This window comes from Hylobates moloch, unplaced genomic scaffold, assembly GCF_009828535.3.
Source record: "Hylobates moloch isolate HMO894 unplaced genomic scaffold, HMol_V3 SCAFFOLD_21, whole genome shotgun sequence".
NCBI lineage: Eukaryota > Metazoa > Chordata > Mammalia > Primates > Hylobatidae > Hylobates > Hylobates moloch.
The window spans coordinates 36,002,566-36,027,916 of record NW_026652296.1 but is presented as its reverse complement, the minus strand read 5'-3'; the positions used below and the strand labels follow the sequence as shown (position 1 = coordinate 36,027,916).

General features: G+C 52.0%; 1 protein-coding gene across 2 annotated transcripts in view; it reads right to left on the bottom strand.

The window, feature by feature from the left end:
• Window positions 1-25,351, bottom strand: part of ABHD12 (abhydrolase domain containing 12, lysophospholipase) — an 88,678-nt gene that overhangs the window by 5,042 nt on the left and 58,285 nt on the right. Inside the window, exons 3-13 of one of the 2 annotated variants that reach the window (XM_032142783.2) lie at window positions 22,159-22,264; window positions 18,975-19,094; window positions 15,818-15,848; window positions 13,684-13,729; window positions 9,698-9,827; window positions 8,707-8,744; window positions 8,237-8,316; window positions 7,102-7,184; window positions 3,807-3,885; window positions 2,468-2,595; window positions 452-1,119 (exon numbers count right to left, since the gene is read on the bottom strand). In XM_032142783.2, the coding sequence (XP_031998674.1) occupies window positions 1,080-1,119; window positions 2,468-2,595; window positions 3,807-3,885; window positions 7,102-7,184; window positions 8,237-8,316; window positions 8,707-8,744; window positions 9,698-9,827; window positions 13,684-13,729; window positions 15,818-15,848; window positions 18,975-19,094; window positions 22,159-22,264 (881 nt within the window). In that variant the 3' untranslated portion in view covers window positions 452-1,079. Of the gene's footprint in view, window positions 1-451; window positions 1,120-2,467; window positions 2,596-3,806; window positions 3,886-7,101; window positions 7,185-8,236; window positions 8,317-8,706; window positions 8,745-9,697; window positions 9,828-13,683; window positions 13,730-15,817; window positions 15,849-18,974; window positions 19,095-22,158; window positions 22,265-25,351 lie in introns of those variants that run through there. The other variant, XM_032142784.2, reaches the window with a different exon arrangement.

Below are 25,351 nucleotides of genomic sequence, written 5' to 3'. Positions count from 1 at the left end.
GGAGCCGGGGCAGACCCTGGCCAGGAGGGGGGCCAGTGTTCTCATGAACTGACCTCAGAAGTAATGTAATGTCTACTCAGCTGCTCCCCTGCTTAGGAAAAGTGTTCTCTAGATCTGAGAACTGCTGTAGGTAGCTCAGGGTACCCCAGCGAAGGAGGAGTGTAACTGCAAGGACCTCTGGGCTCCCTGCTAGCGCACAGCAGTTGCTGGGACTGCAACTTGGAAAAAGAGGCGAGCAGGTGAACAAAACTTCCTACTCCTGGCAAATTTCTGAGCTGCTGGGACTAGAAAATTTCATAGCCTGAGGCAGAGTCATGGAGTGGCTCCAAAGCAGCTAGAGGCTTTAGGCTCTGGGCTCTGAACCTGGCTGGGGCCGTGTTTGAGAGTATGCGGGGCGCCTGACATGGCAGGAGGCAACATTGACCCTTCTCGCGCTGCAGAGAGAGAAAAGGACCACCACCACGATTTTATTCTTAAATAAAGCTCAGTCTAAGGCCAGGTTAGGCGTACAGGTAGGTGAAAGGGGAGGAAGTGCAGATCCCGGGCACCTCCACTGTGGGTGAGTGGGCCAGCCCAGGGGAGGCGGGGCAGCTGAGAAAGGCAAGCAGGTACACAGGGCAGGAGGGGACGATGGAACCACTGGAGTCATTCTGCATGTGCTGGGAAGGCGCAGAAAGAACCTGGACCCCACGTTCTCTGTGGGTGGTGCCAGAAAGCTCAGCATGGTCCCGAGCCCCAAGAGTCCCCTGTCCGGACTCCCCCTGCCCAGCTCAGTGCAGCATCAACTAGGCAGTGATGGCTGCCTGCTGCCAGTCTCCCAGTAAAGATCTCAGGTTGAGGGGCAGCAAGGAGAGCCACATGCCTGCCACCCACGCTTTCCACACAGCCATGCTCAGACCTCTGGGCACTGCAGGCCTGCAGGAGCCTCCCCGCCTGGCAACTGAGTCCTCTCCAGGTGCGAGCTGGGCTCCTGAGCATTGCAGGCGCTGGCCCCCCGGGGGCTCCAGGATGCCGGGCTGCTGACTGGAGGAAAACGGGAGGAGGGCAGAGGTCTTCATGCTTCCTTCCCACGGCCAGGCTCAGTGCTGGTGCTCGGGCTCCGACTTCCCCAGGAATTCCCTAGACCACAGGACAATCAGGAGCCAATCATTTGAGCTCAGACCAAAGATCCTTCTCCACAGTCCTCACATTGCTATCTAAGGAAGCAGGGGCTGTGCAGAGAGGAGGCAGCCAAGAGCCCCATGAGGATGCGTTGTAGCCCAGAGCAGCACTCAGTGAGTTAGGCAGGGCGCAAGCAGCATGGTGCCAAGTGAAAGCCCAACACACAGGCACGGAGACAAGGCCTCCGATTCTTGACCCTCAACTTCACAGCTATTATCTGGTCTAAATTTTCTATAAATATCTTCCTTTTATAGTGGGGAAAACTATAACCCCAAAGCAAACCCATACTCTGAGCCCACTGCCCTCTCAGCAACCCAGGTCCCTGTGCTAAAGGGACACAGCTTTGCCTCTGCAACTTCCAAAGGCAACTGGAGAAAAGCAGAAGTTTGCAGTAGAATTACTCACGGGATATACAGCACTGGGAGGCAATTCAGGCCACCAATTTCAGTCCCCTGCAGGGAGAAACTGGCACCTTGACCTACTTTTTGGAGCTGACTGGCACAACACAACAAAAAACTATCACCATTAGCAGCCTGGACCTCCATGGGTCCAGTGCTCAGGGTCAAAGTACCACATGCCCTCCTGGGCTCGGAAGCCTTGTCCCATGCACAGGGAGGGTTAGCATCTTGCCCAAGGCCACACAGCCAGGCAGTGGGGTGGGGGCCTGTGTCCTCTGACAGGCAGGTAGGCAAGTCTGGGCAGCAACCTGCATAGGGCCCAGGGCAGTACAGAGGAGGCCGGGGGTTGGTCCGTTCCACACACTGCCCTTGTCACTACTGCCAAGGCCTCACCCTCAGGCTTGGGCTCTGCACTCAGGCCCAGGTGGGTACTCGTGGCTCTCTGGGCTGGTGCCCATGTCCTGCCAGTGCAGGGCAGTCAGGAGCACAGCGTCCCTTAAAGAAGCAGCTGGGGACAAAGAGGCTTTTGAGGAGGTGGCCCAGGGGCAGCACGTACATCTGAGAGGTGTGTGGAAGAGATCCGAGGCCTGCAAACGGCTGGGGTGTCTGTGTCTGTAGTGCTCCCAAACATGTGGCCACCTGTGAGCGTGCGTGCCCTCCTGTGTGGGTCTGTACATCCTGTACAACATGGAGGTGGCTCACCCTGCATGATCATGTGAACAGTCTGGAGCGGGAGAGAGGCACTCCCTCAAACCCCTCTGCCAAGGAAATGGAAGGCTCCCAAATCACTGTGAATCTTGGCCCCACTGAGGCCCCCCGAGCAGCTTCAGCAGCTGCCACCTGCTGCATGTTAGGTGTGAGCCAGTGCTGCCCAGACGAAGCCCCTGGGTGGGAAGAGAATGTCTCACCTCAGTATCCGTGGCAGCTCAGGGCTCTTGTAAATGTATTTGTGCCTGTAGCCAAGGTCTGAATGAAAGGGCACAAACTGAACTTTGAAGTCTCGGAAGCTTCGAGCTGGTGCGGCGATGCTATAGAGCTGGGGAGAGAGAGGGGTCAGAGCCTGAGGCAGTGGCCTGGCATGGGGGTCCCAGCCTGAGGAATACCAGCTTGGCAGCGTCCGCTTCAATAGAAACCAGTCCAGAGTCCCACATACACTGCTTGTTGCCACAGCTGGTCGCGACCAGGAGGCCCGGGGGTGGGCTGGTAGGAGTCAGGCCCCAGGCTTGGCTCCTGGGCACACACCACTCAAGATACTGTCCTCACACCTTACAGACTGCCCTTCCTCTGGGGAGTGGCTAGGTGGATGAGCCAGACCAGGTGCCTGGGAGGCTCTGATGGCAGGGATGGCACAGTCTTGGGGAGCTGGGACAAAGGGTATGTGCCTCAGGCTTAGCTAAGATGGGCTTGATGTGCCCATCTCAGCCCCTTCCCTCTCATTTCGGCAAGGGTAGGTGGGCCTGAGCTGTGCGCTGCTGGGTGGCTCTGCATCCTGCCCCTGCCCTGTGTGGCTCCGTCATCTGTGTGCCTTATGGAGCCTGACTGCATGGGGGCTCTCAGAGCAGGAAGTGCTCCCAGACCTGGGCTGAATCCGTGGACAAGGCCTGCACACACCCAACTAGTTTGCCCTGCCCTGCCATTACCAAGACCCAGGCTGCGTTCTCTTACCCTATTCTGAGCCACAAATCCAATCCAACTTGCTGACAGTCAAAGCAAATTCAGCAAAAGCAAACACTGAGGCCCCACAGACAGCATGGTCTGGTTCTGATATCAGCGCAATTCCAAAGGCAAGGAAACAGGCTAGAAGTTTCTGTATCAATTTTGACTGTGACCCCTGCAATGGGCTTGGGAGATCCTCATCAAGGGGTTCTTTGCCTTCAGCACATAACTGATGATCCCTTCCAGCTGAGTCCCAGATTGGCCTGGGCTCTGATAACATAGGCAGCCCACTCTGAGAACCCCTGTGTGAGGACTGGGAACTATCTGCTTATTTTTCATAGTTCTTCTTGGAGACAGCATCAGTGGGCCCCTGCCCCAACCTTTACACCAGACCTCCTATGTCCTTCTGAATTAGCCTGGAGGTGACGCAGGGAGGATGAGATGGCCTCCTGAGCCTGACGTGGCTGGTGCGCAGCCCGTGACGCAGCATGCAGGGGCTGCCTTCCCGCCTGCCCACTCCCAGCCTGGCCCACCCACACTGGCTGAGTGTGCAAGATGCCAGCTACACCAGAGGCAGAGGCCAGGACCCACCTTTCTGCCAAGATGGAAGGGCACCACCGGGTCGTCCTCAGCGTGCAGGATGAGCAGGGGACAGGAGATGTGCTTCACACTGTGGGAGGGAGAAGGGGCTAGACCAAGACCAGAGAAAGGGCAGACCCTCTGTCCGTGGCAGGGATCCGGGTTCGGGGTGTGTTTTGCGAAACAGCCCGATTTCTGCTGGATTTCTTTTTACTAGACAACTGAAAGTTAACTCTTCATTATCTCTATGAACATCTATTCCAGCTAGATGACAGGTGTCAATCACAGCTATAAAACTGGCCCCGGGAGTGTCTTCTGAAAATTGAAAATGATTATTTTTCCACCAGATATATTCTTTAAAAGTCACAAAACAGTATTTTTTAAGCTGAATAATTCAGGTGGGCCAAGAAACTTAGTGTAAATGAATGTTACTAGGAATCTGTTGGTAAAAAAAAGTCGATGTCCTCTAATTTATCTGTGTAAGTGACATTTATGGTCACTCCAACTCTGAACATTTAGAAGTGATTTAGGATTTTCAGTAGGTTTGATAGATCTAAATCCTTCAGCGACAAACCACGTAATAGAAGCATGGGCTGCCAGGACCGGCGGAGCCTAGGCTCTCCTGTGTGGCCCTCACTGAGGTGGTGCCGGACCCAAGTCTCCTTTATCCCCAACAGGGCTGCGTGCTCCGTGAGGGCAGCGCTGGCACACGCCTGGCACCTGGAGCAGGACCCAGTGGGGAGCCCCCGCCCCGTCTCTGCTGCTGGCAGGAGGCACACACTCTTGCTTCCCAGTAAGGCTTTTCTGATGTGCGAGTCCCTCTGACCAGAGGCTCTGGAGGAAGCGGCAGTACTTGGGATTTCCCAGACCACGGCCCACCTGAGCTCAGGAAAGCCCCTCCTGCCCTCGGAACTGTGCCCCTGACTTCCAATGAGCTGAGGGTGGGGGTCTCACCCAGGGTCACCTGTACTCGATCTGGCTCAGCTGGGAGGGCCAAGGCCAAAGGCAGCTTCAGGGGCACGGTACTCAAACTTGCTTTTTTGTTTGTTTTTATTTTTTATTTTGAGATGAGTCTTGCTCTTTTGCCAGGCTGGAGTGCAGTGGTGCGATCTCAGCTCACTGCAACCTCTGCCTCCCAGGTTCAAGTGATTCTCCTGCTTCAGCCTCCCGAGTAGCTGGGACTACAGGCGTGCACCACCACGCCCGGCTAATTGTATTTTAGTAGAGACAAGGTTTCACCATATTGGCCACGATGGTCTCAAACTCCTGACCTCGTGATCTGCCTGCCTCACCCTCCCAAAATGTTGGGATTGCAGTGGTGAGCCACCACACCCAGCCACAACCTTGCTTTTTAAGAAGGAATCCAGTTCATTCAGATAATTCTTTTTCTTTTCTTTGTTGCCCAGGCTGGAGTGCAATGGCATGATCTTGGCTGACTGCAACCTTCGCCTCCTGCCTCAGCCTCCCGAGTAGCTGGGATTACAGGCATGTGCCACCACGCCTGGCTAATTTTGTATTTTCAGTTGAGACGGCCATGTTAGGGTGATCTCAAACTCCTGACCTCAGGTAATCCACCCGCCTCAGCCTCTCAAAGTGCTGGGATTACAGGCGTGAGCCACCGCACCCAGCCCAGATGATTCTTTTTCAAGTTCCAAAACAGTAATATTTACAAACAAGCAGGGTTTGTTGCTTAAAATATTTGCTCAACTTTTAATTTGTTCTATTTTTATTTTTAGAACCAAAACATACTTGACGGGAAAAAAATACTCCATTTTTTTTCATATTCTGTTTCAAATTAAATTAAATATTTATAGGGTGTCTTATTTTCCCTCTTTTTTTTTTTGAGATGGAGTCTCGCTCTGTCGCCCAGGCTGGAGTGCAGTGGCACGATCTCGGCTCACTACGACCTCTGCCTCCTGGGTTCAAGTGATTCTCCTGCCTCAGCCTCCTGATTAGCTGGGACTACAGACACGAGCCACCACACCTGGCTAATTTTTGTATTTTTAGTAGAGATGGGGTTTCACTGTACTAGCCAGGATGGTCTTGATCTCCTGACCTCGTGATCTGCCCACCTCAGCCTCCCAAAGTGCTGGGATTACAGGCATGAGCCACCACGGCTGGCCTACTTTCCCTCTTTTTTAAAGAAATCAAAATTCATGATATAAAAATGTCACAAAGACAATATCAATACAATCTGAAAAAGGTTTAAAAAAAACCCTTAACTAGAATACTTAACTTTTGGTTTACCTAATAGATTTTTAACAATAAACTTTGTAATATTTTTCTATAACCAAACACAAATCAAATGGCTGAGGCAAAGTCATTTTCTGATTAAGTTAGTATCAGCCGGGCGCAGTGGCTCACACCTGTAATCCCAGTATTTTGGGAGGCCAAGGCAAGCAGATCACCTAAGATCAGGAGTTCAAGACCAGCCTGGCCAACATGGTGAAACCCCCGTCTCTACAAAAATACAAAAAATTGGTGGAGCATGATGGCGGGTGCCTGTAATCCCAGCTACTCAGGAGGCTGAGGTGGGATAATCACTTGAATCCAGGAGGCAGAGGTTGCAGTGAGCCGAGATCGTGCCATTGCACTACAGCCTGGGTGACAGAGCAAGACTCCGTCTCAAAAAAACAAAAACAAAAAAACAAAAAAAAAAGAAGAAAGAAAAATCAACCAGTTAATATCACTGTTTTAATATGTGTTTTGGTTTTCACAAACCATTTTGAAATAAAACAACTATATGGACAAAAACTATGTTATTTTAATATTGCTTTACTTCTATGATCTTTTCAGATTTCTTATTTCTTTCTGTTACAGTTCTTTACTTGCCCCCTGGCCCATAATTTTTTTTTTTTTTTTTTAGTTTTGAGACAAGATCTCACTCTGTCACCCAGGATGGAGTGCAGTGGTGCAATCACGGTTCACTGCAGTCTTGATCTCCCCAGGCTCATGTGATCCTCCTAACTCAGCCTCCCATGTAGCTGAGACCACAGATACACGATGCCACCATACCCGGCCAATTTTTGGATTTCTTGTAGAGACAGGGCCCTGCTATGTTGCCCAGGCTGGTCTCAAACTCCTAGGCTCAAGCGATCTGCCTTCCTCAGCTTCCCAAAGTGCTGAGATTATAGGTGTGAACCACGGTCCCTGGCAGGCTTTCCCTTTTTAAAGACCCGTTTGCTAGAGAACGACCCTAAATACTCTGAATTCCATCCTATTTGATTACTGTGACTAAAGAGGCTCATCCAGGGGTTCTCAGAGTTTTTCTAAATAGGAAAATTAGTTCCTATCCCATAATACTCACTTTTCATCATTTGCAAATTTAATTCCACTGCTTGTAATAGGATCAAGGAAGAACCAGTCAAACCCAGGGAAGTATCGATATATCTGGAGACAAGATGGAAACCATTTTCAGAAGCGTTGGTTAAAATATCCAGGCATAGGTCAAGGGTGCAGACAGTTTAAGTTCAGGAATCTACAAGGTGTTGCCCATAACTACCCTACCTAAGGGAGCAGAGGTGACATTGCCAAGGGGCCACCAGAGCTGTGCCCTGGCACTTTCTGCCCTGGCTGTGTCCTGGCTTTGCTGCTAGGGACAGAAGAATCACCTGCCAGGCCCCACAGACTGGCATGGCAGGGGCTGCCCTGCAAATGGGGCTCCCACACCTCCCAGCCAGGCCAGAATCCACCCCAGAAACCAGTCTTCCCACAGACACCAGGGCTGCCACCCCTGAGAAAATGGGGTCTATGGACAGTTTCCTCACACAATTTAAGAAAAGCAGCACCAAAAAGTAAGATAAGATAAAAGGCTCTTCTGGTCAGTAACAGAACAGCATGAGGCCAGGATAGGCTGACACAGGCCTGAGAATCCATGGCCAGTGGGGAGCACGGAGATCACGAACCAGAGTGAGAAGGAGGGGAAAACAACTGGCTAGGTTTTAAGGGAAGGTCCAAGGTTCCATTCCCAGCTGGGGAGGGCACAGGTTGGGTGGGGCCTGGCTTACCCAGAATTCCCACTGGGGTTCACCTGAGCCTTTCCCCAAGATACAACTGGGAGGCCAGACTCCCTGGTCCACAGAGTCCAGCCCCCAAAGCACTGTCCTCATACACAGAGAGGGGGGCACCCCCAGCTCCACTCCTGAGCAGGAAGGCAGGGCTGTCAATACAATGTAGTCAATGACACCACATGGGCCTGGCCTCCACTGGGTCCAGCTGCCCTCAAATGACCCAATTATGACCTGTCATTTCACCTGGCTGCAGGTTATAAACTTCTCGGGCAGCTCTGTGGCCAAACTAGTATTAATTTTTAATGAAATCTGTATTCATTAGAATATTTAAATAATAATTTTTAATAATTATTATAACCTATCCTGTAATTAGTTATTTCTATAATTTATCTTAATAATGAAAAGTTAATTTTTAATAAAATCTGTACTTGCCACTGAAAATGGATGGCTCTTAGCTTCTTCGCGGATATTAGTGAACGGAGATTCCAATATAAGGGCATCTGGAGGCGTCTCTAGATAAACAAACAGGGAACTGAAGAGGTAGGCAGGAAGCCAGCGACATACAAAGTGGCCTCTGGGGCTCTGAGGGGCCCCCAGAAAGCACAAGGAGACCACAGCGCCTCCCCCCAGGCATCTACCTCGGCAGGCCTCAGATAGCCCCAGGGATGTCCGCCAGGTCACTCCTAAAAAGCAGACTTGCTGATGCCGCTCTGGGGCCAGGCCTGTGTGAGGCTCCCCAGCTCCTCAGGTGTATCATGGGAAGGGTGGCTGGTCAGCCCCGGGCCCCCCAGAACATGCAGCTCATGCTGCTCCGTGAGGACGCTGAGCACTTGCAGCAGGGCCGGGACTGGGGAGCACCCTGAATGCTCACTGCCACGGCTAGGGCCCAACAAGGCACTCACCTCGCTCACAGAGGCGCCGCACTAGATTTGTCGCCACACTAGGAAAAAAGAAAAACAGCTTAGTTGAGTTATGATAAAATTGTTTGAGACGATATGGGCCTTATGCTGGAAAGTGCTCAGAGGAGCCATGGGGTCTGTGAAGCTACTGGAGTTTCAAGACAGAGTGGGGGAAATGGAGATACCTTTAGCACTGGGGGTGACCTGGCTGCCCCACCATCAGCTGACCCCTGCAATGAGGGTTGTACCCACAGCCAGTCAGCTTGTCCCCGAGGTGTGTCCTGCTGCCTCTCACTGCCCGTGCCCTCCCAATGGCTGGGCCGCCTGTCGGCTGGGGGTGGCCAGCGTCTGCCTGCACCTCTCCTGGAGCCCACCACACCCAGGGCCTCTCGCCATCCCAGGACCACATCTGGTGGACCATGCAGACGGCCAAAGGGATGGCCGGTACCCCCCACCCACTCCTCTCCTGGACGCTTCCCAGCCTGCAAGACGCCATTCAGGTGCTGGGAGAAGGGCTGCCCCGAAGGGAAAGGCGGCAGAAAGGGAATGGCAGTGAAGGTCTGGGGATTGGGGCCCTGAGAGCAGTGGTTCCCGCAGAGACTGTGGACCTCGCATCAGCAGAGATGACTCAGGCTGCCCACAAAGGGAGTGTGGAAGTACCTCCTGTCCTGGCCTATGTGAGAAGCAAACCACCCACTGTGCCCTCCCCCAGCTCTGAAGATGCTTCTTCCTCAGGGCCAAGTCTCCCTGCGGAGACGCCTCGACCTCCACTGCCTATGTCTATCCTGAGCCACTTTCTGGACGAGGAGCTCAGATCCTCTGGAGTCTCTTTGGAACTTCCCCTCCTGCCTCTGTCATGGGGATGGGAGCAAGGCTGGTCGGGACTAATGGTGCCACAGGGTTTTCAGGGATGGTGGACTCTCTAGATCCAGGCATGGGAGTCACAAGGAATACTGACTCCCACTAAAGGCTGCCTCCTGCTGGGCTCCCTTACCCAGTGCCCAGAGAGTGGCCCCAGATGTACACGGGGTTGTCACCACTTCTTGCTTTGATCCAGTCAAAAACGTGGAGTGCGTCATAGGTCATGCCCCGCTCAGATGGTGTTCCCACCGAGTCACCCCAACCTGGGAGGGAGAAACGGCAGGATGGGGAGGTCAAAGGCAGCTCACGAAACCTGGACAAACACACCTCCCCAAGGGAGCCCAGGGCCAGGAGGAGACAGGGAGGGGCCCGCTCGGCCCACCCTTCCAGAGTCCACAGACCCACCCAGGCCACTGGGCAGAGCAAGCAGTGGGGAGAATGGGCACACTCCCACATCCCCACCACCCCTGGGGAAGGTAGCCCAGCAGCAACCCTGCCCTGCCCCTACTGACTGCACAAACCAGACGTCGCCTCACAGGGTCACTCTAAGTTGGTGAGCTGCAAATTTGAATGGCAACTAACAGCAAGCTGAGTCAACAGAACAGATCACAGAGCTTCAGAGCTGGCACCGGCATCCTCAGGCCAGGGCTGGGGCTTGCCCCACCCTCTTGGGCAGAGGAGTGAGCTCACTTCTCCCGCTCTCTTTCTTAACAGGCAGGCTAGTGAGGTCTAAGGCAGTGAAAGCCTCTGCCACCACCATTCTCAGCTCTACACTTCTCCCTTATACCCCAGCAGCATCCATGTGTCCCATTCCGAGCTCCGACGAGCAGCAGTGCAGATGGTGTGGTCAGATGAGCAGCCCCCGGGGCCGCTGGCTGGACACCAGCCTCCTCAATGCCAAAGGCTTGGTCAGGGGCAGGACAGCGAGTGGAGTCTGGAGGTTCCCAGAACAGGGAGGGCATTTCTGGGTTCAAGGCAACTCTGACCCAGGAAGGGGAAAGGGGCTGTTTCCCCTTAGGGTCTAATTAGTATCTTGTTTGCATAACAGAAAACACTACCATCTCTGCCCCTAAAATTACAACCTCCCAAGGGTCCCTCCCCCAGTCTCCAGTAAAGGTGGAGTGCAATTATCTTTCCAGCAGCCCAGCAGTGAGTCATCATCAGATGATCTGAAAGCACCACAAAGGTCAGAAAGAGCAGGTTGTGCAGTGTAAGCAAACCTCACAGTTAGTGCAGAACTTGCTGTTTCCCGACTCAGACACTAGAGGAGGGAGGAGGCCATGCAGAGGGCCAGGGCCAGGCTGGGAGGCAGGGGTGTGGGGACATGAGACAGAAAAGAACAGAGACAGGGACAGGAGACAGAGACAGACAGGAAGACTGAGAGACAGGGACAGAGAGGCACAGAGACAGGCAGGAAGACTGACAGAGACAGGCACAGAGACAGGGACAGGAGGCAGAGGGATGCGGACAAAGAGGCAGATGCAGTGAGAGAGAGAGAGAGAGAGAGAGAGAGAGAGGGACAGTCGGAGATGGAGCTGGCAGTCTTGGTGCCAATTAGAAATGCAGACTCCACGAGAACTGAAACAGGAAGTGCTGTGTGGGATTTCATTTCCTGACAGAAGTGTGGGGAGATGAATGGGAAGAAGCCACCCCTTCTCCCTCTCCTAAGGTCTCTAGCATGCAGCAGAAGAGAACCCGTGTCAACATGGAGAGAAGGAGAGAACAAACCACTTCCTTGCTCCTCATTCTGGAGTTTTTCCCAGCCCACAACTGTCATCCTGATGGAACTTTCTTCCCTGTGGTTGGCAGCATGGTGGCCCCCAAAAGTGTCCACAACCTAATCCCTGGAACTTGTGAACATGTTGGGTCACATGGCTGCGGAATGAAGGGTATGGAAGGAATGAAAGCTGCTAACCGCTTGCCTTGAGATGGGGGTGATCCTGGACAAGCTGGGTGGGCCCAAAATAACCACAAGGGTCCTCATCAGAGAAAAAGGGAGAGAGGAGTCAGGGTCAGAGCCAGATGACCTGCGACTCAATCGCGGAAGGGCTGTGAGCCAAGGAACACAGGTGGCTGGAAAGGGCAGCCAGGCATTCTCCCTGAGAGCCCTGCTCCCACCCTGATTCCAGCCTGGGGGCTGCAGATTCTGAATTTCTGACCTCCAGAACTGCAAGACGCTACATGTGTGCTGGTTTAAAGCACTGTTTGTGGTAACATGTTATAGCAGCAACAGAGAATTAACACAACCCCCACATCCAGGTGACAGCCTCTCTCCCATATCTCCTCTTGGTCTGAGGATAGACACGCCACCTGCCTTCCAGCCACGCTGCCATCAACTCTTTGATCTCTCCAGCTGAGGACTACATGGTGGAATACACTTTTTGAAATTTTTGAGACAGGGTCTCGCTCTGTCACCCAGTCTGGAGCGCGGTGGCATGATCTTGGCTCACTGCAACCTCCGCCTCCTGGGCTCAAGCTTTCCTCCCACCTCAGCCTCCTGAGTAGCTGGGATTACAGGCACCTGCCACCAGCTCAGCTACTTTTTTTGTATTTTTAGTAGAGGCAGGGTTTTGCCATGCTGCCCAGACTGATCTCGAACTCCTGGTTTCAAGCAATCTGCCCACCTCAGCCTCCCAAAGTGGGATTACAGGCGTGAGCCACCGTGCCCAGCCAGAATACACTTTAAAACAGTCTCTCAGCCAGTTGCAATGGCTCACTCACACCTGTAATTGCAACACTTTGGGAGGCCAAGGTGGGCAGACTCCTTGAACCCAGTAGTTCGAGACCAGCCTGGGCAACATGGCAAAACCCTCTCTTAAAAAAAATAAAATAACATTAGCCAGGTGTAGTGGTGTGTGCCTGTGGTCCCAGCTACTAGGGAGGCTGAGTTGGGAAGATCACTTGAACCTGGGAGGCAGAGGTTGCAGTGAGCTGAGATCACATCACTGCAATCCCGCTGGGTGACAGAGTGAGACCCTGTCTCAAAGCAAAAGCAAAACCAAAACCAACCAGTCGCTCACTGTTAACACCAAGTATTTCTGTTGCCCATTAAGCCACAGTGTGCTTGGTATATATCAAACTGTGGATTCTTGATTTGTTCAGTGGCAAGCCCTGGTTCATTCATAAAAGCAGAAATGCTGAGGTGCAGAAGAATCTATCTTCTCTCTTAACAGTTTTTTTTTTTTTTGGACATAGAGTCTTGCTCTGTCGCCAAGGCTGGAGTGCAGTGGTGCAGTCTCGGCTCACTGCAAGCTCTGCCTCCCAGGTTCAAGCGCTTCTCCTGCTTCAGCCTCTCCAATAGCTGGGACTACAGGTGCGAGCCACTACGCCTGGTTAATTTTTGTATTTTCAGTAGAGATGGGGTTTCACCATGTTGGCCAGGCTGGTCACGAACTCCTGACCTCAAGTGATCCACCTGCCTCAGCCTCCCAAATTGCTGGGATTACAGGTGTGAACCACCATGCTCAGTCTCTCTTAACAGTTCTTACTGTCTTCATAACTTTAACAAGACAAGCTTTGATGAAAATAGACCGTATCTGACGTCCAGCTCTGCAGTCTAAAAAAGACAGTATCTTCTAATTTAAAATGTTTCAGTTGGGTGCAGTGACTCCCGCCTGTAATCCCAACACTCTGGAAGGCTGAGGCAGGAGGATCGCTTGAGGCCAGGGGTCGGAGACTAGCCTAGGCAACACAGCAATACCCCATTTCTACTAAAAACAAAAACAAAACAGAGGGTGTGGTGTCGCATTCCTGTAGTCCCAGCTACTCGAGAGCCTAAGGCAGAAGGATCCCTTGAGCCAAGGAGTTCAAGCCTGCAGTGAGCTACGATCATGCTACTGCACTCTAAGTTGGGTGACAAAGTGAGATACTATCTAAAAAAAAAAAAAAAAAGTTGCTGACAGGGCATCTGCTGGGGGCTGCAGGTGCTGAGCCTCCCCTACCAGAAGGGGCTCTCCCGATAGCTCCATCAGGGGCTTTGTCAGGACCCAGGACACCATCACAGCACAGCCAAAGCAGGTGCTAGCCTTGCTCCAAGCCTCTTCAAGTGAGGCCTGCCCATGGGATACTGCCAGCAAGCAGTGGAATTGTGCTCAGATGCTCTTGCAAAAGAAATCTCACCTCTGTAGTCAAAGGTGACCACATGGTAACCAAGGGAACTCAGCACCTGTAAAGTGAAAAATAAACATCTTTGGCAACAAATCCAAGCATCTGTATTGAGGGCAGCTTGCCGCTTACTAAACTCATCCAACTTTCCTGTGCCTTGTACATAGTGGCAGCTTCATAAAGACTGTGACATGCTGCCTGGCTCCTGGCTGGGTTTTATGAAACCCTGATGCCAACTGCCACTGCAAGGCCTGCTGACATCCCTGCCTGGGAGCACAGGAAGGCTCTCCCTTCCTCCTGCTTAGATGCTAGGGGGCCAGGCACAGACTCCCGCAGGTCCCAGGCCGAAGTTCCACTTGTGCTGCAGGGTAGCCTCTGGGGCGGCCTCCTCTGGGGACAGACAGCTCTCGGTGCTACAGTGTGATGGCGGACCCCCAGGAGGAGGGCTACACTGTGCAGAGACCCTATCTGGGGACCCTTGCTGCAACCCAGTATTTCTTGGATTTTAAGCTGTTGTCAATTTTTTTTCTTACTGTTATTTTTTTTTAATCCCTACAGACTAGCTGACCTCTCTCATTTAGATCACTCCTCAAACACCCGCCCCTGTGCCCTTGCTGGGGTGTGCCCAAAGCAACATAGGAGGCTGCCGCACCATCACGTCACCCAGAATCACAGCTCCCTTCTTTAGGGGGGGAGTTGGGTGCTTCCCCAGGGCAGCCTGCACTTCCCTGCCAGCTTCTAGCCACCCCAGAGCCTATAACCAGAGCCAACCTGCTCCAGCCCTGTTGACCTCAGCAGTGTGAATCATTTCTTTTAACAGAAACCTGAAAAAAGGACCAATCACTTCTCAAACTCTCCCCACATTTCCTGACTTAATGCAATTTACTCCAGGGGTAAAATCCTCCAATAGCTCAGAGCTGGGTGTGCCCCCGCCTCTGTCTGTGCCCCTGCCTCTGTCTGTGTCCCCTTCTGCCCTGTGGGCCAGGGCAGATGGCCCTCTGAGGGGAGGAGAGTGAGGCTGTTCCAACCGTATCTCTTGGGCTCCAAGATCCAGACAACCAGATGAAGAACAAAATCAAGCAACCAAGCACAAGTGAAGGTCTGCACGCCCTGCCCTAGGCCTACCCCCCGCACGTGGGGAGACCTGCAGGCGCTCCCACTGTGTGCCTGGAAGCTGATTCAAGTCCCGCGTGCACCCCCTGCTGGGGTGAGCCTACAACCTGGCAGTCAGCGTAGCACCTGGAGCACCTGGTTTCTCTTTTTCTTTTTTTTTTGTTTTTTGAGATGGAGTAGCGCTCTGTTGCCCAGGCTAGAGTGCAGTGGTGCCATCTTGGCTCACTGCAACCTCCACCTCCCAGGTTCAAGCAATTCTCTGCCTCAGCCTCCTGAGTAGCTGGGATTACAGGTGCCTGCCACCACGCCCGGCTAATTTTTTTTGTATTTTTAGTAGAGACGGGGTTTCACCATCCTGGCCAGGCTGGTCTTGAACTCCTGAACTTGTGATCCACCCACCTTGGCCTCCCAAAGTGCTGGGATTACAGGTGTGAGCCACCACACCCAGCCCTCTCTTTTCATTTTATACACAAGTAACATAACATTGAAAAACAATTTCTAATGCTGCTTATGTAGTCTGCCAATATCTACACTTGGTCTACCAAGCCCACACATTCTGATGTTGGGGTCCAGGCCTAGAAGCAGTGTGATGGGCAGTCACAGCAGAGGCAGCCAAGGCCCTACCTTCCAGCACGCTCATCCAAAGGCAGTGTTAAAAAGCCCAACATGCCTGTCATCCCAACACTGGGAGGCCAAGGTGGGAGGCCCAGGAGTTTGAGACCAGCCTGAGCAACACAGGGAGACCTCATTTCTACAAAAAACAAACAAAAATTAGCTGGGGGTGGTGGCAGCACGCACCTGCAGTCTCAGGAGGCTGAAGCGGGAGGATAGTTTGAGCCCAGGAGGTCGAGGTTGCAGTGAGCTGTGACTGCACCACTGCACTCCAGTCTGGGCAACAGAGCAGGAGGACCCTGTCTCACACACACAAACAGTCCAGCAATAGTTAACTCTCAAGCTGTGAGTCTGGTGACTCCCTTCACTTCCTGCCCTGGAAAGAACAGCCCAGGGAACGGGAGTGGGTGCTGCCTGCACTCACCTTGTAAAGCTCCACGCGGTGGTCACCTCCTCTGGAGAAGAAAACAGGACATGGTGTGAGCACACCTTCTCAGAGTTGGGCCCCAGGTCAACTTGTCCTCCATACCCCAAACCAGGGAGAGGCCAATGAAAGAAGGCAGAACCTCCTCCTTGGGTCCCCTTAAGTAGCCCCACACTCGCCTCTGGCAGTGCTGTGCCAACGGGGAGATAGTCCTAGCACTTTGGGGGAGATTTCTTAATGACTGTATTTTTCAGTAGGCAATGCACACCTACAGCCCCAAACTAGAAAGACACTAAAGGAAACACAGCAAGGCTTCATCCACCACACCCCAGCCCCTCCCAGCTTCCCCGTGCCAGGGACACCCTGTGTGGACAGAGGCTGTGCTCCAACAGGACCTGTGTGGGCAACTTCTGCCCTCACTTCTTGCTCCACACGTCTCAGCCGACCTTCAGAACTCTGCTTAGCCACACTGCCCTGGCCTCTCATGGTCATCTTGGCTGTTTCCCACCTGGCACTAACTTCTACTTGCTGCCGCAGCCACCCTGCCTTATAGCCCTTCACATGTGTGTGCTCTGCACATGGGGTATGCTCCTAGAATCTCCTCAGGGAGACCCTGAAGTGCCGGAACGGCTGCCTCCTGGCCCTCACAGCCAACTACAGCTTCACTGTGCATGTCGCTATTGAGACTACGTGGGCTCGGCACACACCCTCCCATTTGTACTTCCTTGTCTGAGGCCTGTCTAGGCTCCCTTCCCTCTTTCTTTCCAGTTGTTGGCCAGCTGTTAACCTGGACCGACCCCACAGCAGGAACATGGGCCACCTGGGAGGAGGGCAGGTCCACACTCTCCACACTCCCTAGCCGTGCTCCTCCTTCCTCAGGAGCGGTCTCACCATTTGAGGTATGGGGGCAGGAGTGCTGCTGGTTGGAGACCAGGATGAGATGAAGGAGGAAGCTAATAAAGTACAGAAACAAAAATATAAAGGGTCAGGTGCGGTGGCTCAGGCCTGTAATCCTGTAATCCCAGCACTTTGGGAGGCCGAGGTGGGCGGATCACTTGAGCTCAGGAGTTTGAGACCAGCCTGGTCAAATGGTGAAACCCGTCTCTACTAAAAATACAAAAATTAGCTGGCCGTGGTGGTGGGTGTCTGTAATCCCAGCTACTCGGGAGGCTGAGGCAGGAGAGTCACTTGAACCTAGGAGCCTGAGGTTGCAGTGAGCCGGGATTGCACCACTGCACTCCAGCCTGGGCGACAGAGTGAGACTCTGTCTCAAAAATTAAAATAAAAAATAAAGGAATGAGTTTCAAGACAAGGAGGAAACACTGCAAAATATTTTCAGTTATCATTGTAAGAGTTCACAGTGGCTCTTTTCTAAGTTTCTAAAATTTCCTACATTAAGCAAAAAAAAAAGAACAGTTGCTGGGAATCCAGGGGGTCTGGACCTCAGGGAGACCCGGGTGGTGGATCCCGCAGACCAGCGAAACCCCAGTGGGATGCACAGGACAAAGAAAGCAGGCAACGTGGGGGTGGCGAGGCCTGCAGCCACGCGGTCTCTGCAGGAGTGGGAGGGGGCAGCAAACACTGAAAGTCACGGCATCCCTTTCTAACCTAAAGTTATAGGCAGGTTCTTTTTTTTTTTTTTTTAACCATGTGATGGGCACTGCAGAACTGAACCTTATTCACAGCCAACCACAGTTCTGTCATTTAGGAAAAGATGCTGCAAGAGCTGTTTGTAGCCGCTTGCTCTTTGAAAAGCAGAAGAGAAACCTGCTGCAGCTTGTCCCAGACAAAGAAGAAAACTGTGCAGGACACGCATGATTCAGTAGCTAGACACGCCGTCCCTGGCACAGAAACCACCTCACGTACCATGCCGCTGGGCTCTTTCAGCAATGCCCTCTGCAGGGCTCCACCATGCAGACCCCACCTAGGCTTGCTTTCCCCTCCAGAAGGGCCCAGCACGGCTCTCCTTGCTGGCTCTGCCTATAAAATGTTTGCCCCCAGCCCTGACACACCCTGGTGCCACACGTGACCTCGGCCCTGGCCCTGCAGCAGCCCTGTCTCCGTGCTGGGTCTGCCGTGCGCTGGCTCCCGGCTGCCTCTCTCACACACGAAGACCTTGGTGGTTTTCAAACAATGCTTTGTTCAGAAAATGTATCCCCTCTGCACCCACCCTGGGCTCTCCCACAGAGGCTCTTCTGAACAGCAATCACATGGTGTGGAAGGAGCACTCTTTAAGGCAGGGAGGCCAACTCCAGGGCAGCCAGTGGAAAGGACAAGCCATTAGACCCACTCAGGAAGAGCATGTGAGATAAAACTGGGCAGGGCTGATCAACCAAAGAGTGCTTGAACTTCACCAACAGCCCGTTAGGGTGAGCAGAGAGCTCACACTGTAGGACGGCCTGCGAAGACCCCAACACCTGGTGCCTTCAGCCTCTCCCTCCTGCCCCTTCTCAGCACCCGCCACTTTTTTCCAGGAAGTGTGCCGCCTCCTCCAGGGCTGCCCTGGCTCTGGCTTCACCTGTCTGCCACCTGGAGCTATCTTACAGGTAACAGAGATCTGCCTGCCACTTCAGGCCGCATGACAGATACGGAGAAAACCAGCTGCCAGTGAGCTGGAGCCGCCCATTCCCAAGAGTGCGAGGCACCCACAGCCAAGTGCCACTATGACCCCTCCTCAGAGGGACCCCAAAGCCCTCACTCTCCAAGAAACCCTGCTCCCCAAATCACATACCAACAGATGCTGTGCCCTTTGAGATTACAACAAGGAGAAAAAAACATGCCCCTCTGGCCGGGGAGCTCAGCTCCTGACTGACACTCAGCCTCCTTCATCCCAATCCAGGCTGCAGCTCCAGATAGGGGACGGTCTGCACACAGCTTCCCACACTTGGTCCCCACGGAACACAGCCCTGCTGGCCTCAGCCTGTGGGAACCCTGCTTCATGTAAAGTTCACCTAAACTCCGCCTTCCCTCAACCCCTTAAGAACCCTGTCTTTCCCTTTGTTCTTGGGAGGCTGTCCGTCATTGCAGTGGGTCAGTACACCCGATTTTGTGGGACCGCAGGTTGCTCCTGCTGGTTTCTGGCAGACTGGGCCAGGACATTCCCACCCTAAAAAGGAGCCGTGCTCCACAGCAAAGATGATGGGCTCCTCTCCCTCACCTGGTACCTGCGTTCCCATGCAGGTACAGAATGATAGGGTGACTGGAAGCCAAGGCATCCTCATACCACATCTGGTCTTTGCCTTGGGCGTTCTTCCACCAGACTGCAGGGACGGTGTGCCTGCAGACAGAAGCAGAGGGGAGCACAGGATCAGATGCTCCTTCCGTCCTCATCCCAGCAACTGCACGTGGTGTTACTTAATCAGCTCAAGTCCAGACAGCAGGGAGCTGCAGACCCTATCTAACTACAGGGGAACAGATGGGAGTGGGTGGTAGAAAACTATCCCCATCACTAGAATCAGTAACTATGGAACTGCAGGCCGTTGTGGACGGTGCTGACAGCTTCAGCAGGAGCGTTCCCTGACTAGCAGGCCAGCCTCCTCTGGGCCACAAAGGCTTGCAATGTGCCAGTTACCACTTGGGCCTGGCAGAGAAGCAGCACTTAGTCTATCTTGAGTAATAGCATTTTCCTCATACATGCCCCACATCTCAGTTAACCCCATGCTTAAACTGTCCACAGTTTAACTCACAATGGATTTTAAACAGTACATGCTGTCACATTTGCTAATTCAGCAACACCAATGTTTGTGAGCCAGACTAGAAACTGGGCCATCGCTGACGCCATTTCTAATGTCAAGTATAGTATGCACCACCTTCCCAGCCTGCTCATGGTCCACGCCTGGCTGGGCACTCTGAAGCTGCTGGTCTATCTAGCCAAACCCTCCTTCAGAGAGATACTAAGGTTAATTTTAACTCAGGCCAAATCGAATACTGTTAATCACTGGGGAGGGTCCAAATTAATCACTTTTCTGTAAAGCTTATTCAAATTCATTCTGGATACCAGTGACAAGAATCTTTAAAAAAATTTAATGGCCAACTTCTTATTTTCTAGATCTTAAGCTTCAGCATCTCATTTCTAACGTCTCTCTCTGATCCGTTCAAAAGGATCACATTTTGGGGTGGTTCTAGTCACTATGATCATCACTCCCATACAGTTATAAACTTGAGGGATAGGACAGCACATTTTGAAGGTGCTGGGAGCAGATGTGCTTCCAGTAGCCAGCCACCCCAAACCTGGGCTCCTGACAAAGAGCCAGGGAACTCCTAGACAGCAGAGAAACCCATTCCTGGGCCTCTCCTCTCAGCAGACAGGCGATGGCCAGGCATGGCCAGGAATGGCCCCCAGGCTTCACTCTAGGCCTTGAGGCCCTCCTTTCAGGAAGCTGGTGGGAGGGTCTGATGAAGCGATGGTGGGTGCAGTTGGTGAGGTGGGCCTGCTGCTGCCTGAGGGCCCAATGTCATTGTGACTGCCTAGGGCACGAGAGTGGGCAGCAGCCGCACTCACCAACATGCACCCACCAACACACAGCAACACACAGCGTGGCTGTCACTGCCTTGACACTTGCCACTGGCATCACTAAACAAAACCTTTCCTGGTAGCTGATAATGTATGCAGGAGTTGTCAGTACTTCCAGCCTAAGTCTCACCACCATAAACACCCTCCCGCAATAGGACAGACTCGTGTTAACCAAGAAGAGGTCTGACCAAGTCCCACTCGGCAGCTCTGTGCAAAACAGGTCATGCTTCAGACAGAAACCTGAAGAGTCCCACAGTCACACATTAGTCAGTAAATGCTAGATTAAATCAAATCAGGAAGTGACAAAAGACTTTAATCCCAGCACCAACTACTAAGAACAAAAATCTCCCTTCTTATGTTCTTTACCAAGGACCACTGTTAGAAATGTCTGAATGTTCTCTCATCCACACTGGGAAGCTACTCACAGCATTTCATTTAGAAGCTTCTCACATACACAGTGGTTTTCTGAGACAGCAGAAAGGGATGTTATGGCTACTGAAAAATAAATTCAGCTAGATAAAAGGGCTGTGATTCAGGCTCACTTCTCAGAGAAAAAGGGAAATGCCACAGTGAGGTTGGTCAATTTTAATTCAGTTGTTCAGAAGCACCACTCGTGTACAGAAGAAAACATTAAAATGTATTCCAAGGAGACACAGAGAAGTCACAAGGCTTATGTCCAATGTAAATTTATGGCTTAAAAAAGTAAATACTTAGAAGACAGCCAACACCATCATCATCAGCTGGTGCGAAGCTATATGTGAAAAGAAATCAAGCTGTTTTCAGTATCTAGATGTTCACTTCTTGGAAAAGATATATATATATATATAAATATAAATATACATATATATATATAAATATAAATATACATATATATATATATTTTTTTTTTTTGAGACAGAGTCTCGCTCTGTTGCCCAGGCTGGAGTGCAGTGGCACAATCTCAGCTCTCTGCAGCCTCTGCCTCCTGCGTTCAAGCAATTCTCTTGTCTCAAACTCCCGGTAGCTGGGACTACAGGCGTGTGCCACCACGCCCAGCTAATTTTTGTATTTTTTTTCAGTAGAGACAGGGTTTCACTATGTTGTTTAGGCTGGTCTCGAACTCCTGATCTCAAGTGATCCACCCGTCTCGGCCTCCCAAAGTGCTGGGATTACAGGCATGAGCCACCACGCCTGGATGGAAGATATATTCAAACCAGTGTTTGCGATTCTTCCCTTATATTCTCCTTTTTTTTTTTTTTTTTTTTTGAGACAGAGTCTTGCTTTGTCATCCAGGCTGGAGTGCAGTGGCGTGAACTCAGCTCACTGCAACTTCTGCCTCCTGGGCTCAAGTGATCCTCCTGCCTCAGCCTCCCACGTAGCTGGGATTACAGGCGTGCATCACCATGCCTGGCTAATTTTTGTATTTTTAGTAGAGACGGCGTTTCACCTTGTTGCCAAGGCTGGTCTCAAACTCCTGGACTCAAGTGATACACCCGCCTCGGCCTCCCAAAGTGCTGGGATTACAGGTGTGAGCCACTGTGCTGGCCACTTATATCCTGTTTCTAGCTTCTTTTTTGCTTTTCGTTTTTCCTAGAAGCAAGTCTCTCTAAAAATAATAATCTGTTCACAAAGCCTTTGCTGTTTTGAAAGCCCGGGAATAGAGTTTAAAGCCATTGAATCCCTCAACATTAGGATGGATCAAATGTACTGAGATCTTTCCTTTAGGAAAGGAAGAGGTGAAGATAAAAATGAACAACATTTCAGAGGCCAATGTCAAAGACAGCACCAGCTCAGCCATGCAGGGTCCTTTCCTGCTGCTGGAGGGGCTGCAGAGCTCACCAGCACTCACCAGACTCCAATGGTCACGTCTTCCTCTGGCTGCAGGTAGTAGTTACACGTGTGATTCAAACCTTGATCCTGTGGTTTTTTCAAATCAATGAAATAGGGAACCCTTACTGTAGGAAATAGAGAGATGGAAATTAGGATTACTGGTGGATGAATACACACATGTACACACAAACATGCATACTCATACACGTGCACATATATGCATTCACACGTGCACACACACACATGCACACCCACATGCACACACTGCAGAAGCTCTCAGAAAGCACCAAGTCCTTTTCCTGTGCAATCTTACAATGGTGCCAGACCTGCAGGCCCAGCCTCAGGCAGGGTATGGGCTGAGGCCAGCCAGCATGGGCAGGGACAGATACTGCAGTGAAGGCAAGGTCTGTGTAGAGACTGGAATGCTAAGGTCTAAGGTAATTCAAGATGTGAGAAGACGCAAATGAGAGAAGGAAAGATCCCCAACAGGTCTGAAGGATGGTGAGCCAGGAGGGAGGCTGGGGAGGCTGAGTCTGCGAAAAACTCAGGTGCCTGGTGGAGTGGGAAGGACAGCAGGAAAAGGGATGGCGCTGCAGGACCTGATGACCAACAGAACGTTGGGTGGCAAACAAGGTAAAGAGGATTTCAAAGTTTCTAGGACTGCTGCCTAACACAGAAAAGACAGCAGAAGGTGAGGTGTGGGGCAGTGAGAGGGATGAATCCATAGGACCCATGCAGAGCAGAGTGAAGTCAGTGCAATGGCCCAGCAGAAGTCCTGCATATACCAGCTCATCTGCCAGCAGGACAGCGAGTGAATTAACCAGCACCCCACACTGTGGAAGACCATGGGGTCCTTAGACCTGGAGGAACCTCCAGGACCTGCAGGCAGATGAGAAGAGCAAGGTGACTGTGGGTGCAGGTGCGGTAGCCCCACTTTGTTATTGTAAAAACATGCAAATGAAACACGACCCCCACGTGTGGCTGGGAGGAAATCCAGAAAGACAGAAGCCAGGCTGCTCACACAGCTTCAAAGTGTGTGTGGGGGGAGAATGGGGGCAATTTTTTCCTTATATACCATTGTAGTCTTACTGCTTTTGGTGAACACAACTTTAAAACAAGTTTAACTGAAAAATAAAAAATTTAAAATAAACGCATGAACCCTGAGGTGGGATTTGCCTGCTTTATAAAATGGCAACTCCTAAAAGAGGCAATGACAGAGAGCAGTGTGGGCCTGGTTTCCCTCCGGCGGGTTCTGTCCCCGGGGAAGCTCTGCTGCTGACAGCTGTCTCTGGTGAAGACAGGGGTTGCATGACTCCTACGTCCGTGTGGCACATTGCACATCTAGCCTCACTTCCTCAAATGTCACCAGGCTGGACTCACAAGGACATGGGGACATACACACTCCTTCCCAGAAACTCCCTGAGCGTCTGTCCCAGACCGCGTGGGGAGACAGTTCCTCCCACCAGGGCTGCTGTTCATACCCCACTTTCTTAATCCATCTCTTCCCCAGGAAGCAGATACATCTTCAAAATTTTAATAAGAAGTTTCTCTCAAAATAAAAAATGGCAAAGGAGGTGATCCACATCCCCATTAGCTCCAGCTGAGCCAGGCCGCACAGTCTCTGAGGCAAGCCACCACCATCACCATCTGACGGCTCCTATTAGATTGCCAGCTCACATGACAGAGCTGGATTTTTTGATACCAGCCTGGGCAACATGGCCAAACCCCACCTCTACAAAAAAATACAAAAATTACCCAGGCAAGGTGACATGAACCTGTGATCCTAGCCACTTGTGAGGCTGAGGAGGGAGAATCACTTGAGCCCAGGAGGTCAAGGCTGCAGTAAGCCAAGATTGTACCACTGCACTCCAGCCTGAGTGACAGAGAGACCCTGTTTCAAAAAAAAAAAAAAAAAAAAAGAACTGGCTTTGAACCCGGCAGCCCGGCTGCACAGCCCTGCCTCCTGGCTGGCTGGACAGGAAGTCAGGGAGGCCTGGGCCCTAAGAGGCTGGAAGGCCTGCCTGCCCTGTTATGGGCTGAGTTGTGCTCCCCAAGAAAGACTATGTTCAAGGCCTCACCCCCAGTACCTAAGGGTGTGACCTTATTTGGAAACAGGGTCTTTATGGAGGTAATAATCAAGCTCAAATGAGGTCACTGGGTGGATACTAACCCAACATGACTGGTATCCTTATAAAATGGGGACATTTAGACACAGAGACAGAGGGAAGACCATGAGAAGACGACCAAGAAGATGGAGGCAGAGATTTGAGGGAAGCTTCTCCAAGCAGGGAATGCTGCCAGACAGACAGGCAAGAAGGGTCCACCTCAGCGTCTCAGGAGGAGCTGGGCCCGCCCACACCTCGACCTCGGACTCCCGGCCTCCACAACCATGAAAGGATACATGTATTTTAAGCCACCCAGTTTGCAGGTTTGTTAGAGCGGCCCTAAGAAATAAATGCAGCCAGCCAGGCGTGGCAACTCACGCCTGTAATCCTAGCACTTTGGGAGGCCGAGGCGGGTGGATCACCTGAGGTCAGGAGTTCGAGACCAGCCTGGCCAACATGGCAAAACCCCGTCTCTACTAAAAATATAAAAATTAGCCGGGTGTGGTGGTGTGCACCTGTAATCTCAGCTACTTAGGAGCCTGAGGCAGGAGAATGGCTTGAACCCAGGAAGCGGAGGTTGCAGTGAGCTGAGATCATGCCACTTCACTCCAGCCTTGATGAATGAGACTCTGTCCAAAAAAAAAAAGGAAAAGAAAAAAAAGAAAGGAAAGAAGTGAAGGGAAGGGGAGGGAAGGGGAGGGGAGGGGAGGGGAGAGGAGGGGAAGGGAAGGGAGGGGAGGGGGGAGGAGGGGAGGGGAAGGGGAAGGGAAGGGAGGGGAGGGGAGAGGAGGGGAGGGGAGGGGAGAGGAAGGGAGGGGAAGGAAGGGAAGAAAGAGAAGAGAGAGAGGAAGGAAGGAAGGAAGGAAGGAAGGAAGGAAGGAAGGAAGGAAGGAAGGGAGGGAGGGAGGGAGGGAGGGAGGGGAGGGGAGGGAGGGGAGGAGGGAAAGAAACGAAAGAAAGGAAAGAAAGGAAGGCTCTTCTGCAACAGGAAACAATTGAAGAAACTGGTTATTTTACCAAGGCTTTGACTGGAATGGCCTGCTTTCCTTTAAGGATTCAAAGGACTTATAGAGCCAATAAAAGCCCTGTGGGTAAAACTGGCCTCAT